General features: G+C 49.3%; 1 protein-coding gene across 13 annotated transcripts in view; it reads left to right on the top strand.

Moving 5' to 3' along the window:
* FBXO15 (F-box protein 15) overlaps positions 1-16,815 on the top strand; it is a 91,722-nt gene that overhangs the window by 54,527 nt on the left and 20,380 nt on the right. For 9 of the 13 annotated variants that reach the window (XM_088798042.1, XM_088798044.1, XM_088798043.1 and 6 more), the window contains 6 exons: positions 1,959-2,069; positions 6,072-6,176; positions 10,682-10,924; positions 11,493-11,702; positions 14,684-14,810; positions 16,248-16,330. In XM_088798042.1, the coding sequence (XP_088654168.1) occupies positions 1,996-2,069; positions 6,072-6,176; positions 10,682-10,924; positions 11,493-11,702; positions 14,684-14,810; positions 16,248-16,330 (842 nt within the window). In that variant the 5' untranslated portion in view covers positions 1,959-1,995. Of the gene's footprint in view, positions 1-1,958; positions 2,070-5,534; positions 5,646-6,071; positions 6,177-10,681; positions 10,925-11,492; positions 11,703-14,683; positions 14,811-16,247; positions 16,331-16,815 lie in introns of those variants that run through there. The other 4 variants (XM_088798048.1, XM_074339848.2, XM_074339849.2 and 1 more) reach the window with 3 other exon arrangements.

The raw sequence follows: 16,815 nt of genomic DNA, 5'->3' as shown, positions 1-16,815 counted from the left end.
CTAGGAGGCGGCCAGGAAGGGTTCTTCCTTGGAACCTGTCAAGGGAGGATGGCCGTCCCAGCGCCTTGAGTTTGGACCTTTGGCTCCAGGACTGTGAGACAATAAATTTCTGTTGTTTTAAGCCACCTAGTTTGAAGTACTTTGTTAAGGCAGCTCTTGGAAAGTAACACAATTAGGAAATTGTATTTTACCTCTGATGACTGTGTGAGAGCCAGGTCAGTGGAGTTCAAGCTTTCCTGCCATGGAAATCCTTGCTTAAAATTTTTTTCAATGGAAGTACAAAAATATATAGCGCAGGGGGAGTTCTCTGATTAAAGGCGGAGCGGGCATTGCTAAATTTTCCAGATTAGCATCCTGCTGCCCTCTCTCCCTCTCCTTCCTGGTCTGCGGAGCAGATGGAAGACCAGTGGGTCAGCCCAACGGCTCTGCGTTTCCCAAGTACACCTTGGTTTGAAAGTCAGATAAGACCGAAGCACACCAAGTGCCTTTCGCTGAAGCTGGAATGGAAAGGCTGGGTGCTCAGCGGTTTTGACCTTGGTGAATTTGTTACCCTCCAGGATCTGGAGAGGTTTCCGGTGTTTAGCCTCCTGAATTGGGATGCCGGCTAAAGCTTATCGAGGGCTTGCCATGTGCCAGCCATTGTGCTTGTTTTTGAAGAGAAAAATATATCGAGGGGAGAGAAATTTGGTCTCTGGCTGCTCAGAAGCACATGGGCAACGTCAGGTAATTTGAATGCTTGCTGACAGGTGTCCCTCTTGTGCCTGTCTCTGCAGTAGGCATCAGGCTATGCCGAGTCCCTGGACGACACTCCCCGTGGCTCCTACCTGCTGTGGTGCTGGGGCTGAGGCCATCGTGTGCTCAGGGCGGTCCATGAGGATGAAAATCCTTCAGCTTCTAGAAAGATTATTGCCCTACCTTCCAAGTTCTTGGGACCCCTCATTTTTGTCCCCAATGATCACCCATATCCTCTTTGAGCGTTAGTCCAAATATGCCCAGGGAGTCAGCTTGGTGGAAAAAGCTGATGGTGGTTAAACGCTTGGTGAACAAAGTACATACCCGAGCAATGAGGCTGGTGATCTGAGCACGTAGATAAGTGCAGTCTGGCTTGTAGTCCCGTAAGCAGCGTGCTGGCGGGAGGAGGGTCAGCAACTGAAGTGTGTGGGGTAAAGAGGCCACTTCACCTCTTCCAAGAGGAAGAGCACATCCCCCAGCAGCTCTGCAGGCTGCCTCCTAGAAGCGGGAGGCTCTGGGCTCAGGACTTCCTGCGTGTTTCAGAGCCCTATCCACCTGTCACTGAGTTGATTTTGAGGACTGATTTTAAGCAATTATTTTGGGAACTTCTGAAAAGTACCAATTGTATAAAATATATACCATTTCATCACATCTTAAAAGCCATTGATTATAAGATTCACATTTTATGTACCACTAAAATAAAAAAAGAAGATGAACAATTAAAGTATATATTCCATTGAATGTGAGCTGTTAAAATGTGGGAAAATTTATGGATGAGTGTTTGGTACTTCGGTGGCTGTGAGTTGGGACCTGTGAGTCGGGGCCAGTCATCGTCCCAGAGGTCAGCAGAGTCGTGGATCGTGTTGGCAGTTCCGGCTCATAAATCTAGGGTTTTAAATTTTTTTAAATTTACTGATGTTATCTTTGTTAGGTTCCTGGTATGGTGCTGAAACTGGCCAGTCGATACATTTTATCTTTTCCCCTTTTGCTTTCATTAAACACATTTTATAGCACCTCTGATTCTGACAGCCTATAAGATGACACGTGTTAAATCTTAGCTTTAACACATCCGAGTAAGTCCAGTTCTTAGGCTCGTGGCTCATCTCCCTTCCGGCCTTCCTCATTGAATAATTTTTGGAGATTACGAATCCTTTAAAGTTTTGTAGTGGGGAATGGATGGTTCACCTTTCGTTACAATAACTTGAATTTTCCATGTTTACTTTCAGAAAGGGAGCCGGGGTGGAATTTGCTGCCGGCTGGACGATGCTGAAGCAGGATGCCAGGTGCGGAAGGAAGTGTGAGGGACCCTCTGCTGCCTGCGCTGTGTCCCTGGATGGGTAAGTAGCAGAGGTCTCCTGCCAGCCTTTGGGGGGCTCTAGAAATGGAATTATTAGAGCAAGTTACAATGCTGCGTGCAGCAGGCTGCCATTTGGAGCTCTCCAAGAATAGACTTGTGTAGGAAGAATGCACGACACGGTGTTTTATGAGTCATCAGCCTGTCACCACCATCATCATTAGACCAACTTTATGAAGCGAAACTTCTAAAAGTGACAAGTAAATTTAATTTTCCTTTTAAAAAAATGTTCTTCAGTTACTCACTTTCCAGTGGATAAGAACCCTCCCTTGGAAAAGGAGCAAGAAGATGAAAGTATCTTCTTCTGAAAGCTCAGGAGGTGTCTGAATGTCTTAGCTTGAAGTATTTTGGGAACCCATTTGGCCATGGCAAGATTCTGTACAGTGACCCCAGCAACGAGATCTGTAGAATCTTGTTTTTCTTTAAATGACTGTATGAAATGGCTGCTGTCTCGCCTGTGGATTCATTCTGTAACATGCCGATGGGGCGCCGCTGTGTGCTGAGCGCTGTGTGGAGCCTGCAAGCTGGGCATCACCATAGACATTTCACAGTGGAGGAAGGAGGCTCACGTAGTCTGCAGGTGGCAACATTCAGATGAAAATGGAAGTTGCCTGCTTTCAAGTTTTGGGCTATTAGTACTCTATCATAACTAGCTCAGCTAACAGTGTACATACTTTTAGCGTGTTTTTAAAAAGAAATGAAAAGCCAAAAAAGATCTAATTGAGGACATCATTTAAGCTATAAACCCTATACTCTGGGAATAGAAACTACCGTGTAGTAATATGATATGAGAAAGAGAACAAATGTCAGTTCAGTTAATCCATCATGGAATTCAAGGACCGTCTGTGTACCGGGTTCTGTGCTTGGAGCTGGGACACAAATGGTGAGCCACTCACGTGTTCTCATGGTGCTTCCAGTCCAGTGGGGGAGACGGATTAAAGAAAATAACTAATTATAAACTGGGATACGTGCTTTCAAGGAAAGAAATAGACTTTGTGATGCAGAATAACGGGGAGAATGGTAAAAAAAAGCTGTCTCTAGGAGGTGACATTGAAATTGAGAACTGAAAATTGAGGTTGAAGAGCGTGGAGAAGAGTGTCCAGAGAGGGGCAGCAGGTGGACAGACAGAGGTGCTGGAGCCTGGCGGGCCTGGGCCAGGGCGGGAGAGGAGGCCCCGCTCAGGCCCCGCCTCCTCGGCCCTGGGGAGGAGTTTAGGCTGATTCTAAGCACAGAGGTGCGATCTCATTTGATTTTTCAGACTATCTTGTTTGCTTGCTTACCTGTCTCCCTTCTCTAGAAGAAGGGGAGCTAGAGAGACACAGGCAAATTTGAGCTATACTTGGGGCATAAGTGACACAGTTCCTTTAAGAATTAGATGTAGATGTGAGGAGGAAACAGGGAGTAGGAATGGGAACCTGCAGTCTTGAGCAGATGTGTAAGTGGGGGTGCTGCTACTGGGGTGGAAACGCACAGGGTCGGGGCAGAAAAGAGTCACAGACGCCTGGGCTGCACAAACCTGAAGGACAGTGGCTGACTGAGCCTGGTTCAGGGTGAAGGCTGGGAGGAGTCTGCAGCCGTGGACGTGGACCCTGTGTCCTGGGGAGACAGCACAGAGGTGAACGTAGAAAGGCTCAGGAGTAGGCGTGGGGGAGCTGGGACATTTAAAACCAGCCAAGGCACCAGGAAAGGCCAGCGAGGTCCAAGCTACTGGCAGGCGTGTGTTGTGTGGCCCGAGAGGAGATGGTGCAAACAGGTGCTTCCAAGGGAGGGAGGGTGGGGGGGCAGCAGCTGTGGAGGCAGGGAGCTTGTGGGCAGCTACAAGAGCTGGTTCAGCCCAGCGGGACGGGACGGGCTGGCATTCGTTTATATATATCTATTTTGTATGTTTTACGTCACACCGAAATGTGAAGGGCGAAAAGCAAGTGGGAGGCAAGGCAGTGGCCGCAGCAGGGGTACGTGGCTGAGTTCTCTCTTCCGGAAGCTCAGCAGGGAGAAGGAGCTGGTGGTGCAGGGAGCTGGGGTCAGGGTGAGGGGCATTTTAGGGTGCGGATGTCGGGCCGTTTCAGGGGCTGATGGGAACGATGCAGGAGCGGGAGGCAGGAGCAGAAGGCTGCAGCCCTGAGTGGACGCGGGCTGGGGACCCAGTGCTGGGGTCCAGACAGTGGCTTTGCAAGGAGGGTTGCGTTTCCTCCACGGAGCAGGGAGCAGGGAAGCTGTGAGTGCAGGAACATCGCTGTGGATCCCCGCGATGGCACAGGGACAAGGGCATTTCATACTTGAATTCCCACAGTCCTGCTAATGAACACACACGCGAACGTCCGTTCTCAGGGAAGCACGTTGACCTAAAGCAGATTTTCATGTTCCCACACTTTGAACCTCTGAGATTGTCCTGCCTCTCGCCTTTCTCTCCGCATCCTCCCCTAGCCTACTCTGTGCAGTGGGAAGTCACTAGAACCCGGCAGACAGTGACCCGGTCTGGCTGCGACATCCTTGTGGGGAGTGACTGGGAGCGTCATTGGTCTCAGGTGTTCTAACTGTCTAGTGGCAGCTTCCTCTTCCTGCCCGAAGCGCACAGATGAGAGTCCTCTCCCCCGTTGTTACCTTAGTGGTGGGGCTCTCCAGGGCCCCTCCTGAATGCGATTTTGTTCTGATTAAATAATTCTTACACTTGTTGGATACCTCTCTGAAGTGCTTAAGTCCAACTCTACATTTTTAAAAATGACACTGATTTAGAAAATAACCATGAACTTTTGTGAAATAGTTGAATCAAAATATAAAAACGACATGCAGTACGTCACCCGAATGGTTCATAAAAATGTGTTTGCTTGCAGCTTTGCTACCTCTAGCGTTCAAGGACTTTTCTCACCAAGAGCATCTCATTTAGGGACTCTGAATGAAGGCCTTGCATTGTACTCAGACCCAAGCAAAGCAGCGCCTTTAAACTCCCAGAAGGTCTGGTTAAAGGTCCCAGAGGCCTTTGGGCAGGGAGAGCAGTTAGGCAGTGACATGGATCAAATGTCATACGTTACTCATCTTTTGTCTGAGGACCCACTTCACTGCTTCTCACTATTATCAGAATTTTAGGAGTGATTATTTCCCTATGAAAGGTTTGATAACCTGACTTTCATCGTAACTTAAACACTCAAAGTGGTTGAAATCACAATTCGAGAGTATTGGCAAGCCATTTTCAATTGGCTGGAGGGTTTTGTCCCCTCCAGTCCCCAGCCCCTGGACACCGCGCCCCAAACTCCTATAGCTGCCTTTTCCCGGGTCCTTTTGCCTGAGAGTCACACGTAGCCCTTCCTCACTTGCTGTCACCAGTGATGCGTTCTAGCCACTTTCAGATTCTGACAGTGTTTGTAAAATTCTAATCATAGAAATGCGTGGGATATTGAGAGTGCATCTCAACATCCTATTTATTGAGGCATATAAAGGAAAAAGAAAAAGACACTTCCGAAAACCTTGCAGGGCTTGGTGTCTCCTTGAAGCCCAGAGGAAGCAGTGGCATTGTGAGGCCCTGCAGAAGGAGGGGGCGTGACTGGCCTAGGTCAGGTGGGAAGTAAGGGACACTTCCTACTCCACCTGTGGTTGCGGTGTTTTTTTGTTTTGGGTGGGGGTATTCTGTGTTTTTCTTATTGATAGCTAAGAATGCATTCTGTCTTATTTCCATTTATCTCACCAAGTAATAATACTTTCATTAGGGAGGCAGTGAAATCCTGCTCACTGAGTCAGGGTGAGAACATGATTAAAATGCCAAGGGAGTTGGCTCCTTGTACCTGGGGTCTCTGTATTGGTTTCTGTCTGAGAATTGTAATAACCAGAGCATATCAATTGAGAAAATAATTGGTGGTGAGGGTGCAGGTTGCCTTGTGTCCAGAAGGGTCTGTGTATCACCTCCCCTTTGGAGACGAATGGCCTGTTGTGTGTCTTCTCGGTTGTGTGGAGGGTAAAGCTCACCCACTCCTGATTTTTGCCTCTCCCTCAGCATGCCTCCGGAAATCCTGCTGAAGATACTGTCTTACTTGGATGCTGTGACCCTGCTGTGCGCTGGCTGTGTGAACAGGCGCTTTTATCACCTGGCCAATGACAAGTAAGGAGAAAACCAGGTGTCCCTGTCGTGGTTTGGTGGTGCTTTGATGGAAGTCGTGAACACGAGTAAGACCTTTCTAACCATTTTTTAAAATTTAAAAGACTTAATCTCAAGAAAATACTTAGACGTAGATATGTCTGATGCATTAAGCAGCTGTGTAGTATTTTCGACAATTTCTATTTATTTGCTTAAAGGAAGGAATGTTCTTTGCATGAACTGAAAAAGATTGGACTCGTTATTGGAGTAGCTGCTGGAGAAGGCGGCCTTTGGTCTGCTGGCGGCAGGCAGGACTCAGCCTGTCCCCGGGAGCAGCAGACCTGCCCGCACAGTCTCGGGCACTGTGGGCCTTGCCCCTGCCTGCCTCTGGCCCTGGGTTTGCAGAACAGGCTGTGTGTGCTCTGCCAGCAGCCAGGCAGCTCCTGGAGAAAGAAGGGGAGAGGGCTCTGTTGGCTGGGTTGTGGGAGAACCTAGACTTGCCAGCCGTGGGACCTTGCTGGAGGGGGGACCTTTCTAGTTGGAGGGACCTTGCTTGTTAGGGGATGTTGGGTGAGGGACCTTGTTGGAGGGGGGACCTTGTTGGAAGGGGCACCTTGCTGGGTAGGGGACGTTGCTGGAGGGGGAACCTTGCTGAAGGGGGGACCTTGTTGGAGGGGGTTCCTGACTGGAGGGGGGACGTTGCTGGAGGGGGCACCTTGCTGGGTGGGGGACCTTGCTAGAGGGGGTACCTGGCTGGAGGGGGGACCTTGCTAGGTGGGGGACCTTGCTAGAGGGGGTACCTGGCTGGAGGGGGGACCTTGTTGGAGTGGGGACCTGGCTGGAGGGGGGACCTTGCTGGAGGGGGATGCATGAAGCAGCACAGGAGACAGGCTGGGATGTGCTGTCAGAGGCTTTGTCCCTGGAGGCAGGAACCAGGGATGAGGTTTACCCAGCTCACCTGGGCTAGTGGGGCATCTGTGGAAAAAGGAGTGAAAGCCTTCTTTTGTGTTGTCGCTCAGATCTTTGCAGCTCATAATTTTATGTTGGGGGTGAGCTGGGGGCTCCTCCTAACTTATGGTGAGAATTTCGTGGCTACAGCTGCACATCTTGGCTTCAGCATCTGAAGATCAGACAGGTCCTGATCCCACATAGAACACACATATCAACCAGGGAAAAGATCAAGGGGAGGGGTGCCAGTCTCCCTGGTGGTCTCACAGATGAGGAAATGGCGGCTGGCAGAGAGAGGCTGGTAACCGTGCGGAGCCCGGGGACACGGTGGGCGGGAAACACCGTGTGGTGCCCTGCGTCTCAGTGCCAGTGCCCAGGATGGCTGCTTAGGGTCAACTGGGAAGGTTCGAGAAACGCGGATCCCTAGCCTGCATTTCTGGACATTTTAATTCTATGCTCTGGAATCTGCAGTCAGGTTCTTCTAATTAGCAGGGACATTAACCATTCTCAGAGTGGGAAGGGCGGTTTTCTTATTTTTTTATTTTACGATGTTTTCTGTATGGGGAGTAGATGTCTGTCTGTCCATTTATGTCAATAAACACACACACATCGTGTGAAATCATGGTCTTAGCAATCTTTCTAGAATGAATGCAGAGCCATTTTCATGTGTCTCTTAATGACCATGAACAAGAGCTGGAGGCGTTTACTGAAGCAAAGTGCAGCGAGGGATGTTTCAAGAAAGGGGTCAACCCAATGTCCTAAACTGTCGCTTTTTGGAGGGTTCTTAATGTATTTAAGGCTAGAACTCCGAGTACTCAGATAAGCTGATAAATTATGAATTGTTTCTGTAAATATCGCCTCTCCCCACCTAACTTCAATGCCCATCGGGTGCAGGCGCTGGGCCTCTCAGTGAATTTGGGGCCACAGCTCGAGTAATATTACTCATATGGGCCATCCCACTTCTTGGAAGTTGTCCTTTAAAAATCTGGGGTTCTGATGAAATTACCCTCATGTTTGTTTTCTTTTTCAGCGGATGAGTCTTAATTGTGGAAGTTGAGTTGTGTTTACAAGTGTCAGTCAGTCTTCATTGAAAGGACGTGTTAATAATTGAATGGGTTAACAACAGTGTTTCTGGAAAGTGAATGGGGTTTGCTAAGCCCTGCTTCTGAAGAGCAGACAGGGGCACATGTTGTAGCCAATTACACTGCTGCCTTCTGGGGGACACCTCGGTGGGGGCGGCCTCCCTGCCGTGTGTATCGAGCCCTCAGCGGGAGCACTGGTCTCCACGTGGGGTGACAGGGACGTGTGACTCAGGCTGTATCTGCGGCATCATGTGGGGATTGTATTTTGCAGCGCTCTGGGAGACGCCGTTTATCCGAACGTTAAATTGGCCCCATTTTCTGAACAACTCGTTTGAAGGTTTCTGTGCCTGACAATAGGCAGATCAGATAAATAAAGTCTTGTCCTCAAATTCGCCTTCGCTCTGTAAGAGGATGGAACATTTGTGATCAGGAAATGAATGTGTTTGGGTTTGGAGACTGATGCAAGCCTCTGAAACTTGGCATTTGTGTTTCACAAGTAATCAGGGGAACGGTCTGCAGAACACTTGGCTTCTCTAGCACGTTCTTATTCTCCTCAGGCCCCACTTACAGTAAAGGAATAACGTGTGGAAGGGGTCCAGCATACCTACATCAGGCGTGGTAACTGTAAGTGGGCACGTGCGGGCTTCACGCTCTGCTCCCCTCCCCACGGCCGTATGTCGTTTTCTACCTCGTGAAGTCTGTACGGAATCATGTCAAACTTCCGAACTGAAAACAAATACTTTAACGCAAAAGTTTGGTGTGAAATGGTTTTGTGGGATGAGAAGTTACTGGAAAAACTCATCCTAAGAAGAGATGTCAGCAGGGGTCTGATCATGTGTGACTGTGATGCAGGGTGTCATGCAGGGTCTCAGCTTCCACTCCCCACACAAGAACGCAGGACATGGTGAGGCCAAAAAGGAACACCCACGGAGCCATAGGTAGGGGAGTCATACCACTATATTCTCGCTGGCAGCATCCGCCTCTCTGGAATCCACAATCCGCCCTTGCTAGCCCCCACTTCCTGCTAGCGTAGCCACAGCAGTTATATTAGTGGCCAGTGGTTCACTGGTTACAGCTGACGGCCAACTAGCCACAGCTGATGGCCACCCAATCACAGTTGATGGCCATTTACTACCCGAATGAGCACCTTTCCATCCATGAGGGGGAGAGCCTGGAAACTGCACTCCTGGCTCTGTCCCCACAGTGACTTTGTTTGAAAGTCCATGGAGTGTCTGATCCAGGAGACGTGCTCGCAAGCCGTGCGTCTGAGAAGTGCTCCTTTTCCACTATGGTTCTTACTGAATGACCAAGACATCATCACCCCAGGCAGCTGAGGCCAGGACCTCCCCTCCTGCAGGGGAGTCACAGTCTGCCCTCCCGCTGGGCCATCGGCGCTGGCATCCACTCTGCACTAAACAGAGAGTGGAGGCCTAAATTAGCAAATAATTACATTTATTTATGTGAATATCACCTTTCACATTAGGAAACTGGTTTTAACCTCTGCCTCAGTTTCCCCAAGGGAAGTTTACATGGGCTGGGAGAGCGGCGCCCTGGCTCAGCTTTGGCCCCTGAAACTGTGCTGTTGGGTGACTTCTTGTGGCCTGCCGTTGGGGAGTGGGAGGACCCGAGACTGGGTCAGAGCTGAGTCCGGATTCCAGCAGTGTGGCTGGTGGGCTGGCTGTGTCGGGATAACTTGCTGAGGTCCTTTGAGTCCGTTTTTGTCCATTACTGCAGAGGCGGGGAAGCCAGGGCCTGAAGTGTGGGGTCTGGTCCAGGTGACGTGGATTCAGTCCCGGGTCCACTGGCTCCCGTCCACAGGCATGGGCACATGTGGGCCTCAGTTCCATCGTCTGTCCGGCGGGGACAGTAGCAGTAGCTGTCTCATGGATTTGCTGTGAGGGTTAAATGAATGGCTGTGTACAAAGCGCGGTCTCAGCGCTTAGCACAGGAGCTCAGAAACGTTAACTGTCATTGGGAGCTGTTAACAATCTGTTTTTTAACTCTGTGCAAGCCGCCCAGGTACATGGCTGAAAAAGTAAAACAGAGCAAAAAGAGCGAACAACTTAGTCACACACTATTGATAGTTCTCTATGTGTGTTTATATACATTATATATCTCCTTTCTGACCTTTTAAAGCCATGAATGTATTCAAAATAACAAGATAGGAATCACACCACACCTTTCTTGTTGTTTTTCTGTAATAGACCTGCTGTTCAATTATTGGTGTAGACGGCAGTGGTTTGGGTGGTCACTCCCCTTAACTTGACGCTGGGAAACAAGCTTTTCCTTTCAGTTAGTGTTTGTGGGGTTGGCGAAGCTGCAGCACTTACCTCAGACTGCACTTCACCTTGACACGGGAAGAACTGTAAATGTTCAGTCTGAATATTGCTAGAATTAGACCGTTTACAAATTCTTGTGCACCTCCAAACTAATATATTGCAACCACAGGTCCGTGACAATGTCTCTTAGACAGTTTACTCGTTTTCTCTTTTCCCCCAGTTTTATTTGGATCAGAATCTACTCAACTGCCTTTTCACCTAAAAGATCTAGTTGGAAAGTTAATTCAGTAGCGAAGACAGCCGTGTCTGCGAACTTACTGTCAGTTGAGGATAAAGAAGCTGGATATTGGAAGAAAGCATATATCACAAAACAAATAGCCTCTGTAAAAGCAGCACTAGCTCAGCTTCTGAAACCTGTTAGCCCTTACACTGGCCTTCCCGTGAAAACCAAAGAGGCCATCAGGTATGCGCGTCTTCTTTACCAGTGGGCATAGCGGTTACTCGAGAGTTCTGTTAAACATTTCAGTGGAGCTCACCTTAAAATGAAGGGTGGCACAAGCTCAGACAACTGTGTAGGTAGGACATATGTGCACTTTATACCGAGAGGGGCTGTCTCCAGATACTTGTGTGTTTCTGTGCATCTGTAAGATGTGTAGTATTTTCCTATTTCATTCAGATAATCTAAAGTTTCTATGAAAAGCAGAAATAACCTAGTAATCTGCTCTAGTAAGGAAAGAGCACTCCAGACATTTGTCCTTCTGGGCAGGGCCTTTGTCTTATTTCCCTGGGCATTGCCAGTGCCGAGAGCCTGGTAGATGTCAGTGAGTGTGTGTTAGGTGCGGAACAAAGGTCCAAAGAGAACACTGTTGGTGAAATGAAAACTTATGTTGGCCATGTTCTCAGAACCCTGGCGTTGGTTGTAGGGAACTAGATGCTTTAGAGATGATATGTGAGGTAGACTTGAGCTTTTTTTCCCCCCTTTTTTCTTTTTCAACGAGGCAAACATTTTTAGCTTGCTTTTCTTTCTCCAGAATATCTGGTCTAGGTTGGGTAATTATATTGAAAGAAAAGAGTGGAAGAGAATATGTCATGGAACACGTTGAGCTTTCCGTAAATGACTCATCCGTGACGATTGTGTGGTATGGCAAAGCCTGGCCACGTCTGGCCACACTGTCAGCCTTATACCTGTGCGGCGTGACACCCGTGTTTATGGACCGGTCCAGAACCCCCACCAGAAATGGGTAAGTGCTAATTCAGCAGAACTCTGGGGTGAGAACATCTCATGTGTCAGTACTAGTAGGTATTACTTTGTAATTTAAAAATACCACCAGTGCCTTTTAATTGGAGGGCGTGTCAACGGCTTCTCTTTCTTCTGGGTCTCGCTGTAGAACAGGAAAAGCGTGGGTTCATCACGTTAGGTCTCAGTTTGGGTTCCTCTATCTTGGCGATCTGTAACAGTCAGGGGTGACATTCCAGTTAAAGTTTCCTAGGTGATTGATGGCTAACCTTTGAGGTCTTTAGCTTTCACCATTGGAACACAAAGATATATAAATCTATCTGTTATATTTTCCTTCTTTAGTAAATGGAATAATAACCAGAGTATAAACATGTGATCATAAAGCCATAATTACCAGTAATGTTTGTGTGCTTTTCTCGCTCTGTGGCCTTCTGCAGGTAACTTACTCGTTCTGTGCGTCCATTCTCTCATCGGTAACAAGGGGGCTGACACTGGCGCATTTAGCAGGCATGGCTGCTGTGACGATCATAGGCTTTCACTGTCAGATGCGCAGATCAGATACGTGCGATTACGTTGCTGGTGCTTCCTGAGTGCTTATTACTCTCTCCGCGGTGGCTTTGCTCTGAGCCCGTACTCATCACAAGGCTTGCGTCTTGCTCACTCTTCTCACCATTAGTCGTTTTCTCCTAACAGCTGGTCTATGGCATTTGTAGCATCCGGAGCTTGCAAAGTTCATAGCTGCAGTCTCCAGTGTCGGTTTCCTGCCCTCTACTTGTGGACCACCTCCTTCATAGTCTCAGTGTCCTTTGTCCCTAAGGTGCCATTTGCACGTCAGTGTTTTTACAGGCCTTGTGTGCTGCAGTTCCCCCTCACCACGCCTTCCCCGCCCAGGTGTCTATGGAAGGTGTTGAGATAGCTCACATCTGGGCCTGCTGTCTCCAGGCAGGGAGGGATGCCATTCTCTCATGGTTTCCCTGGGTACAGACACATTGTTGCAACTTTATAGGGGGGGCGGATTGTTTTTGGTTCCTCTCCCTGCTGCAGGCTCTGGGAGGACCCTTTCAGTGAGCCCTGACCTAGTGTGCATGCTGTGCATACAAGCATTGAGCTTCTCAGTGCTGCGAAATCCAGGTTTTATTGCTTTCTGAAAATATCCTTACTACCCTGATGAAAAACATGGGAATCATTTCCCCTGAGTATATCACTGAAGCTATTTTGCTAACAGTTACTTTTTAAAATGGTGCCTTTATTTGGATAAGTCTCTGAAATTTCCTAATGCAGCACTCAGGTTTTGTGTGCCACCGTGAGATTATGTTTGGAGGGTGAGTTTCACTGGACAGGATGTTACTTGCATATCATGAAATACTGTTTACAGAACTAGGACACAACTATTAGCATGGATGAAAATGATTATGAAAGACTCATTTAAATGGAAGGTGTTGAACTATAAAGTTCGGTTAAACATACTGTCTATGGTCCTGAAAATTGTCATCCAGGCCGGGAATACTACCTACGCCACAGTGACAGAAATGCTAGAATTCACTGGGAAAATTCAGTGAGTGTAATTTATTTCCATTAAAACTCAGTGGACTTCAGCCAGCATTTGATCCACTGGGGAGCAAACACTGACAGCGTTTTCAGGAATCTGTTTTGCTGGCACTCTGATTGCAGGTTTGTAAGCGGATACTTCCGTCTTGTGAGCATCTGGGTGACAGCAAAGCTGAGGCTTGGTCTTTTTTTCTGTTTGTTTCCTCCAGGAGGACTTTTTCCCAAGAACCTGAAAGCTGTACTTATGTAATTTGCAATTTGAATTTCCCTGTAATTTATACCTTTCTAGTCAGACTCATTAAATTGTTTTCATTGCCCCAGTGCTCCCCATTCTGCTGCTTATGTTGTCACTCCCCAAATGCTTGAGCAGTGTTGGATAAATGTCACCTTCCCTTCCATGTCATTAACCTGTGGGGCAAGGCAGATGGGGCTCACCGACCACCTCTCCTAACCACCGGGAAGGTTCTCAGTACAGGAGTTCTCTGGACTGAACGAGGGGCTGGGCCTGGTTCTGGTATTCACAGCCTCCTTCACTTGGAAACAGTGCCATAGGGACGTTATCCTACTGGGTGAACTTCTGAATCCCTGTCCCCTGCTGGCTTGTTCTTCAGGGTTGGGGCGACTCCTGAATGCAAGGGGCCAGCCCCGTAGGGAGTTTGGCCTCGCTGAGCTATGTTAAAGGACCATTGAGTTCTACTCTCCCTATAGTTTCCTGCACTTTCTCTAGGTTCCTGGGATGACAGACATCTGTCTACGATTGCAGTGCTTCTAGAGTACATCACTCTACTGGTGTTAAGTCTTAGCAGTAGCGGAGTTGAGTTGTGTTTGTACACAGTGCAGTTACTGACTGTCAGCACTGGTTCTGATAGAGGTCCAAGTGTGTCTCCTCATGAATACACTCATGGCTGTGGTTTACATTTATTTTCTAAGTTACAGCTTTCACTATCTGAGGGATATGAGGACAGCTCTAGAAGGTGCCTTTACTTTCAGGTAGCCTTCTGAGGCCACCTGCTCTTTTGTCATCGAAAGTATTTCACCTTGGCTTACGCGTCACTTCACTCGATCAGAAACACGGAGAGAACGTACTTTACACTGTAGCATTGTGCTCGGATCCGAGGGGAAGAGAAGAGCGGGTGGTTCTTCCTCTTCCTCACATGCGTGATTCTTCAGCTTACTTCTGCCTGGGCCACGGAGTAAACAGTAGGAGGGAGGAGAAAGAAGGAAGACAGACTTGGGCGAGAATTGGGCTGTGCGCATCTCGCCCTTCATGTATGTCTGTCGTTTGTGCCTTGCTCCTCAGTGTGCCCCTTAGGAGCCAGGCGCATGTTACTGGCACGCCCCTCCAGAGTATTTTTTAGGTGCATTCAGTAGATCGACAGTGCTGCAGACGCCGATGCTCATGTCTCTCTCTCCTTTCTTTGGCATGCATGTTCAAAGACCTAGATGGCACTCTCTAATTGCCAAGTACAGTCTGAGTCATTTCCCTGAATCCACCATGATTGGCTGTGACAGACTCATTCGGATCTTCCATCTAAACCCAGGCCTCCTGGTGGGGCTGTGGAAGGTAAGACTCGAGCCCCTGCGTGGACTGTGCCATTTCCTCACTCACAACCCCACACTGACTCACTCCTGGGCACCATGTCAAGGGACAGTCCTTTAAGACCTTTCACCGAGTGCATTCCCTCTTGCCACCTTACCAACTTCATTTTTCTAGCTGAGCGAGAGGCTCCTCTGCCACTCTGCCATCACAAGCGACAACCTGTTCTGCCTGGATGATTTTGCTCATGTATTCCTTGAATCACAGGCCTCTTCCCTTCTCCTCCGGTCAATCCATGCTCCGTTCTTTGGTCTTTCCATGTCCTTTCTTTGCCAAAGTCTGTCTGTTTAAGCCAGGAGTGTCTCCCACGTGTTCCTGGTCCTGTAGATGGGGCATCGAGTGCCATCTGCCCTTCAGGGTAAAGTGGCTGAGGATTTCTCCTTTCCCACCACATGAGGGTCAGGCTGCAGGCCAGCTCCCTCCTCTGGGTTCCTTTCTGGGCGGTCACTTCCATGAGGAGCACAGTGTGATGTCGATGTCCTGTGTACACCACAGGTTCCTCTGTGGCTTTGGTCAGCGGACATTTGAAGATAGCAGTTCACAAATGTGATTCTGACGACAGCAGTGTGTGTCTATGTACAAGGACTAGGCAGAGCCAGGACCTACACATCATTTGTCTCCTGCCCCTGTCTCTCCACAGCCCAGCACGGCCGTTGGTCTCTCCCTCCTCTCTGTGTGAGGGGACCCGTGGGCCAGGCGCCAGTTTCCCTGTCCTGTGTTTCTCCACTTGAGTCTATCCATCTCTGTCAGCCTGCGTAGCTACGAGGGGTCTGGCTGACCCACTGGCCTCTGTCTGGCCCCTCGGAGCGGCCCTTCAGATGGCGCGCGCTGGGTTACCTCCCCCAGGCCGCATCAGCTGTGCCTTTGGGGAGAGATGGCTGTCAGGTCCCCTACGGTCACATTTTCCTGTCTGTCCCCTGACGGACAAGTGAAGAAGACTTGGAATCTGATCATCCCCACGGCGTTTGCCAGCTCATACAGGTACTTCTGAGAGAGGAACGCTGTGCCACGGACGCTAAGTATTTGTGGACTTAATCTTGTGTCTGTGAAGCTCTTAGCAGAATTGTCTTCATCTCTGAGAAGAGTCTGCAACAGCTTGGAACTGCCAAGATGTAGTTTCAGAGTCACCGTGTGTCCCACCCTCGGGCTTTTGGTCTTGCCCAATACTAGGGAGCCAGTCCCTTCAGCACTGCACGCTCTGCGCTCGCGGGTGGACGTGGGCTGCTGTCACGTGATGGACGCATCTCCTTAGGAACCGACAGTGCGTCGGCGCCGTGGTGACCGCAGCCTTCGTTGTAAGGGCCGAGTCGTGTGTACTGTGAACGCGCTGCCGTGTCCACGATGACCTTGTGAAAGACTCAACTATGTCCTTTGAAAAATGTATTCTTTCTAATTGACTTTCAGAGGGAGGAGGAGCTGGCCTTTGTTACTGCGAATCTGCACCTCCATCACCTTGCGGAGAGGAGCACGTTAGGCTCGGCTGCTCTGTATGTATCCGTGCGCCGCGGGTTTGAGTTTGTGAAGTCAGTGCCAGCAGTTAGAACCGAAACCATCTTCCCGCCCTGACAGTGGCTGCAGAGACACTGTTCATAGTCAGCAGACACCAGCCAGCAGGTGCACGTCCTTAGCGTTTGCTGACATGGCTGGTTACTCGTGAGCACACACCTGCTTTACCTGTTCTGGGGCCCGGAGGATGTGATTCCCAGGGCGGGGTCCCTCGTTACTGCAGAAGGCCCTTGCGAAGGCACTGAGGTGGTTCCCTCAGGCTGCACGCAGACCCGTGGCCTGGGGGCGCAGGCGGGCTCAGGCTGGCCTGCGCAGGAGGTTTTGCTTGGTCTGTCCAGCATGTGTCTTCTAAGGAGTTCGAAGGTCTTCAGGTGGGGATAGGTGGTCCACCTTCCTACAGCTGTCATACTCACTTTATAAACAGTCCCCGGAAAGCTCCTGAAGGCCTGTGGCTTTGTTACCGTAT

The sequence above is a fragment of the Rhinolophus sinicus genome, chromosome 4 (genome assembly GCF_057876585.1).
Source record: "Rhinolophus sinicus isolate RSI-liver-muscle chromosome 4, RSI-T2T, whole genome shotgun sequence".
NCBI classification, from domain to species: domain Eukaryota; kingdom Metazoa; phylum Chordata; class Mammalia; order Chiroptera; family Rhinolophidae; genus Rhinolophus; species Rhinolophus sinicus.
Note: the sequence above shows the minus strand (reverse complement) of the source record. Positions and strands in the feature narration are given on the sequence as shown.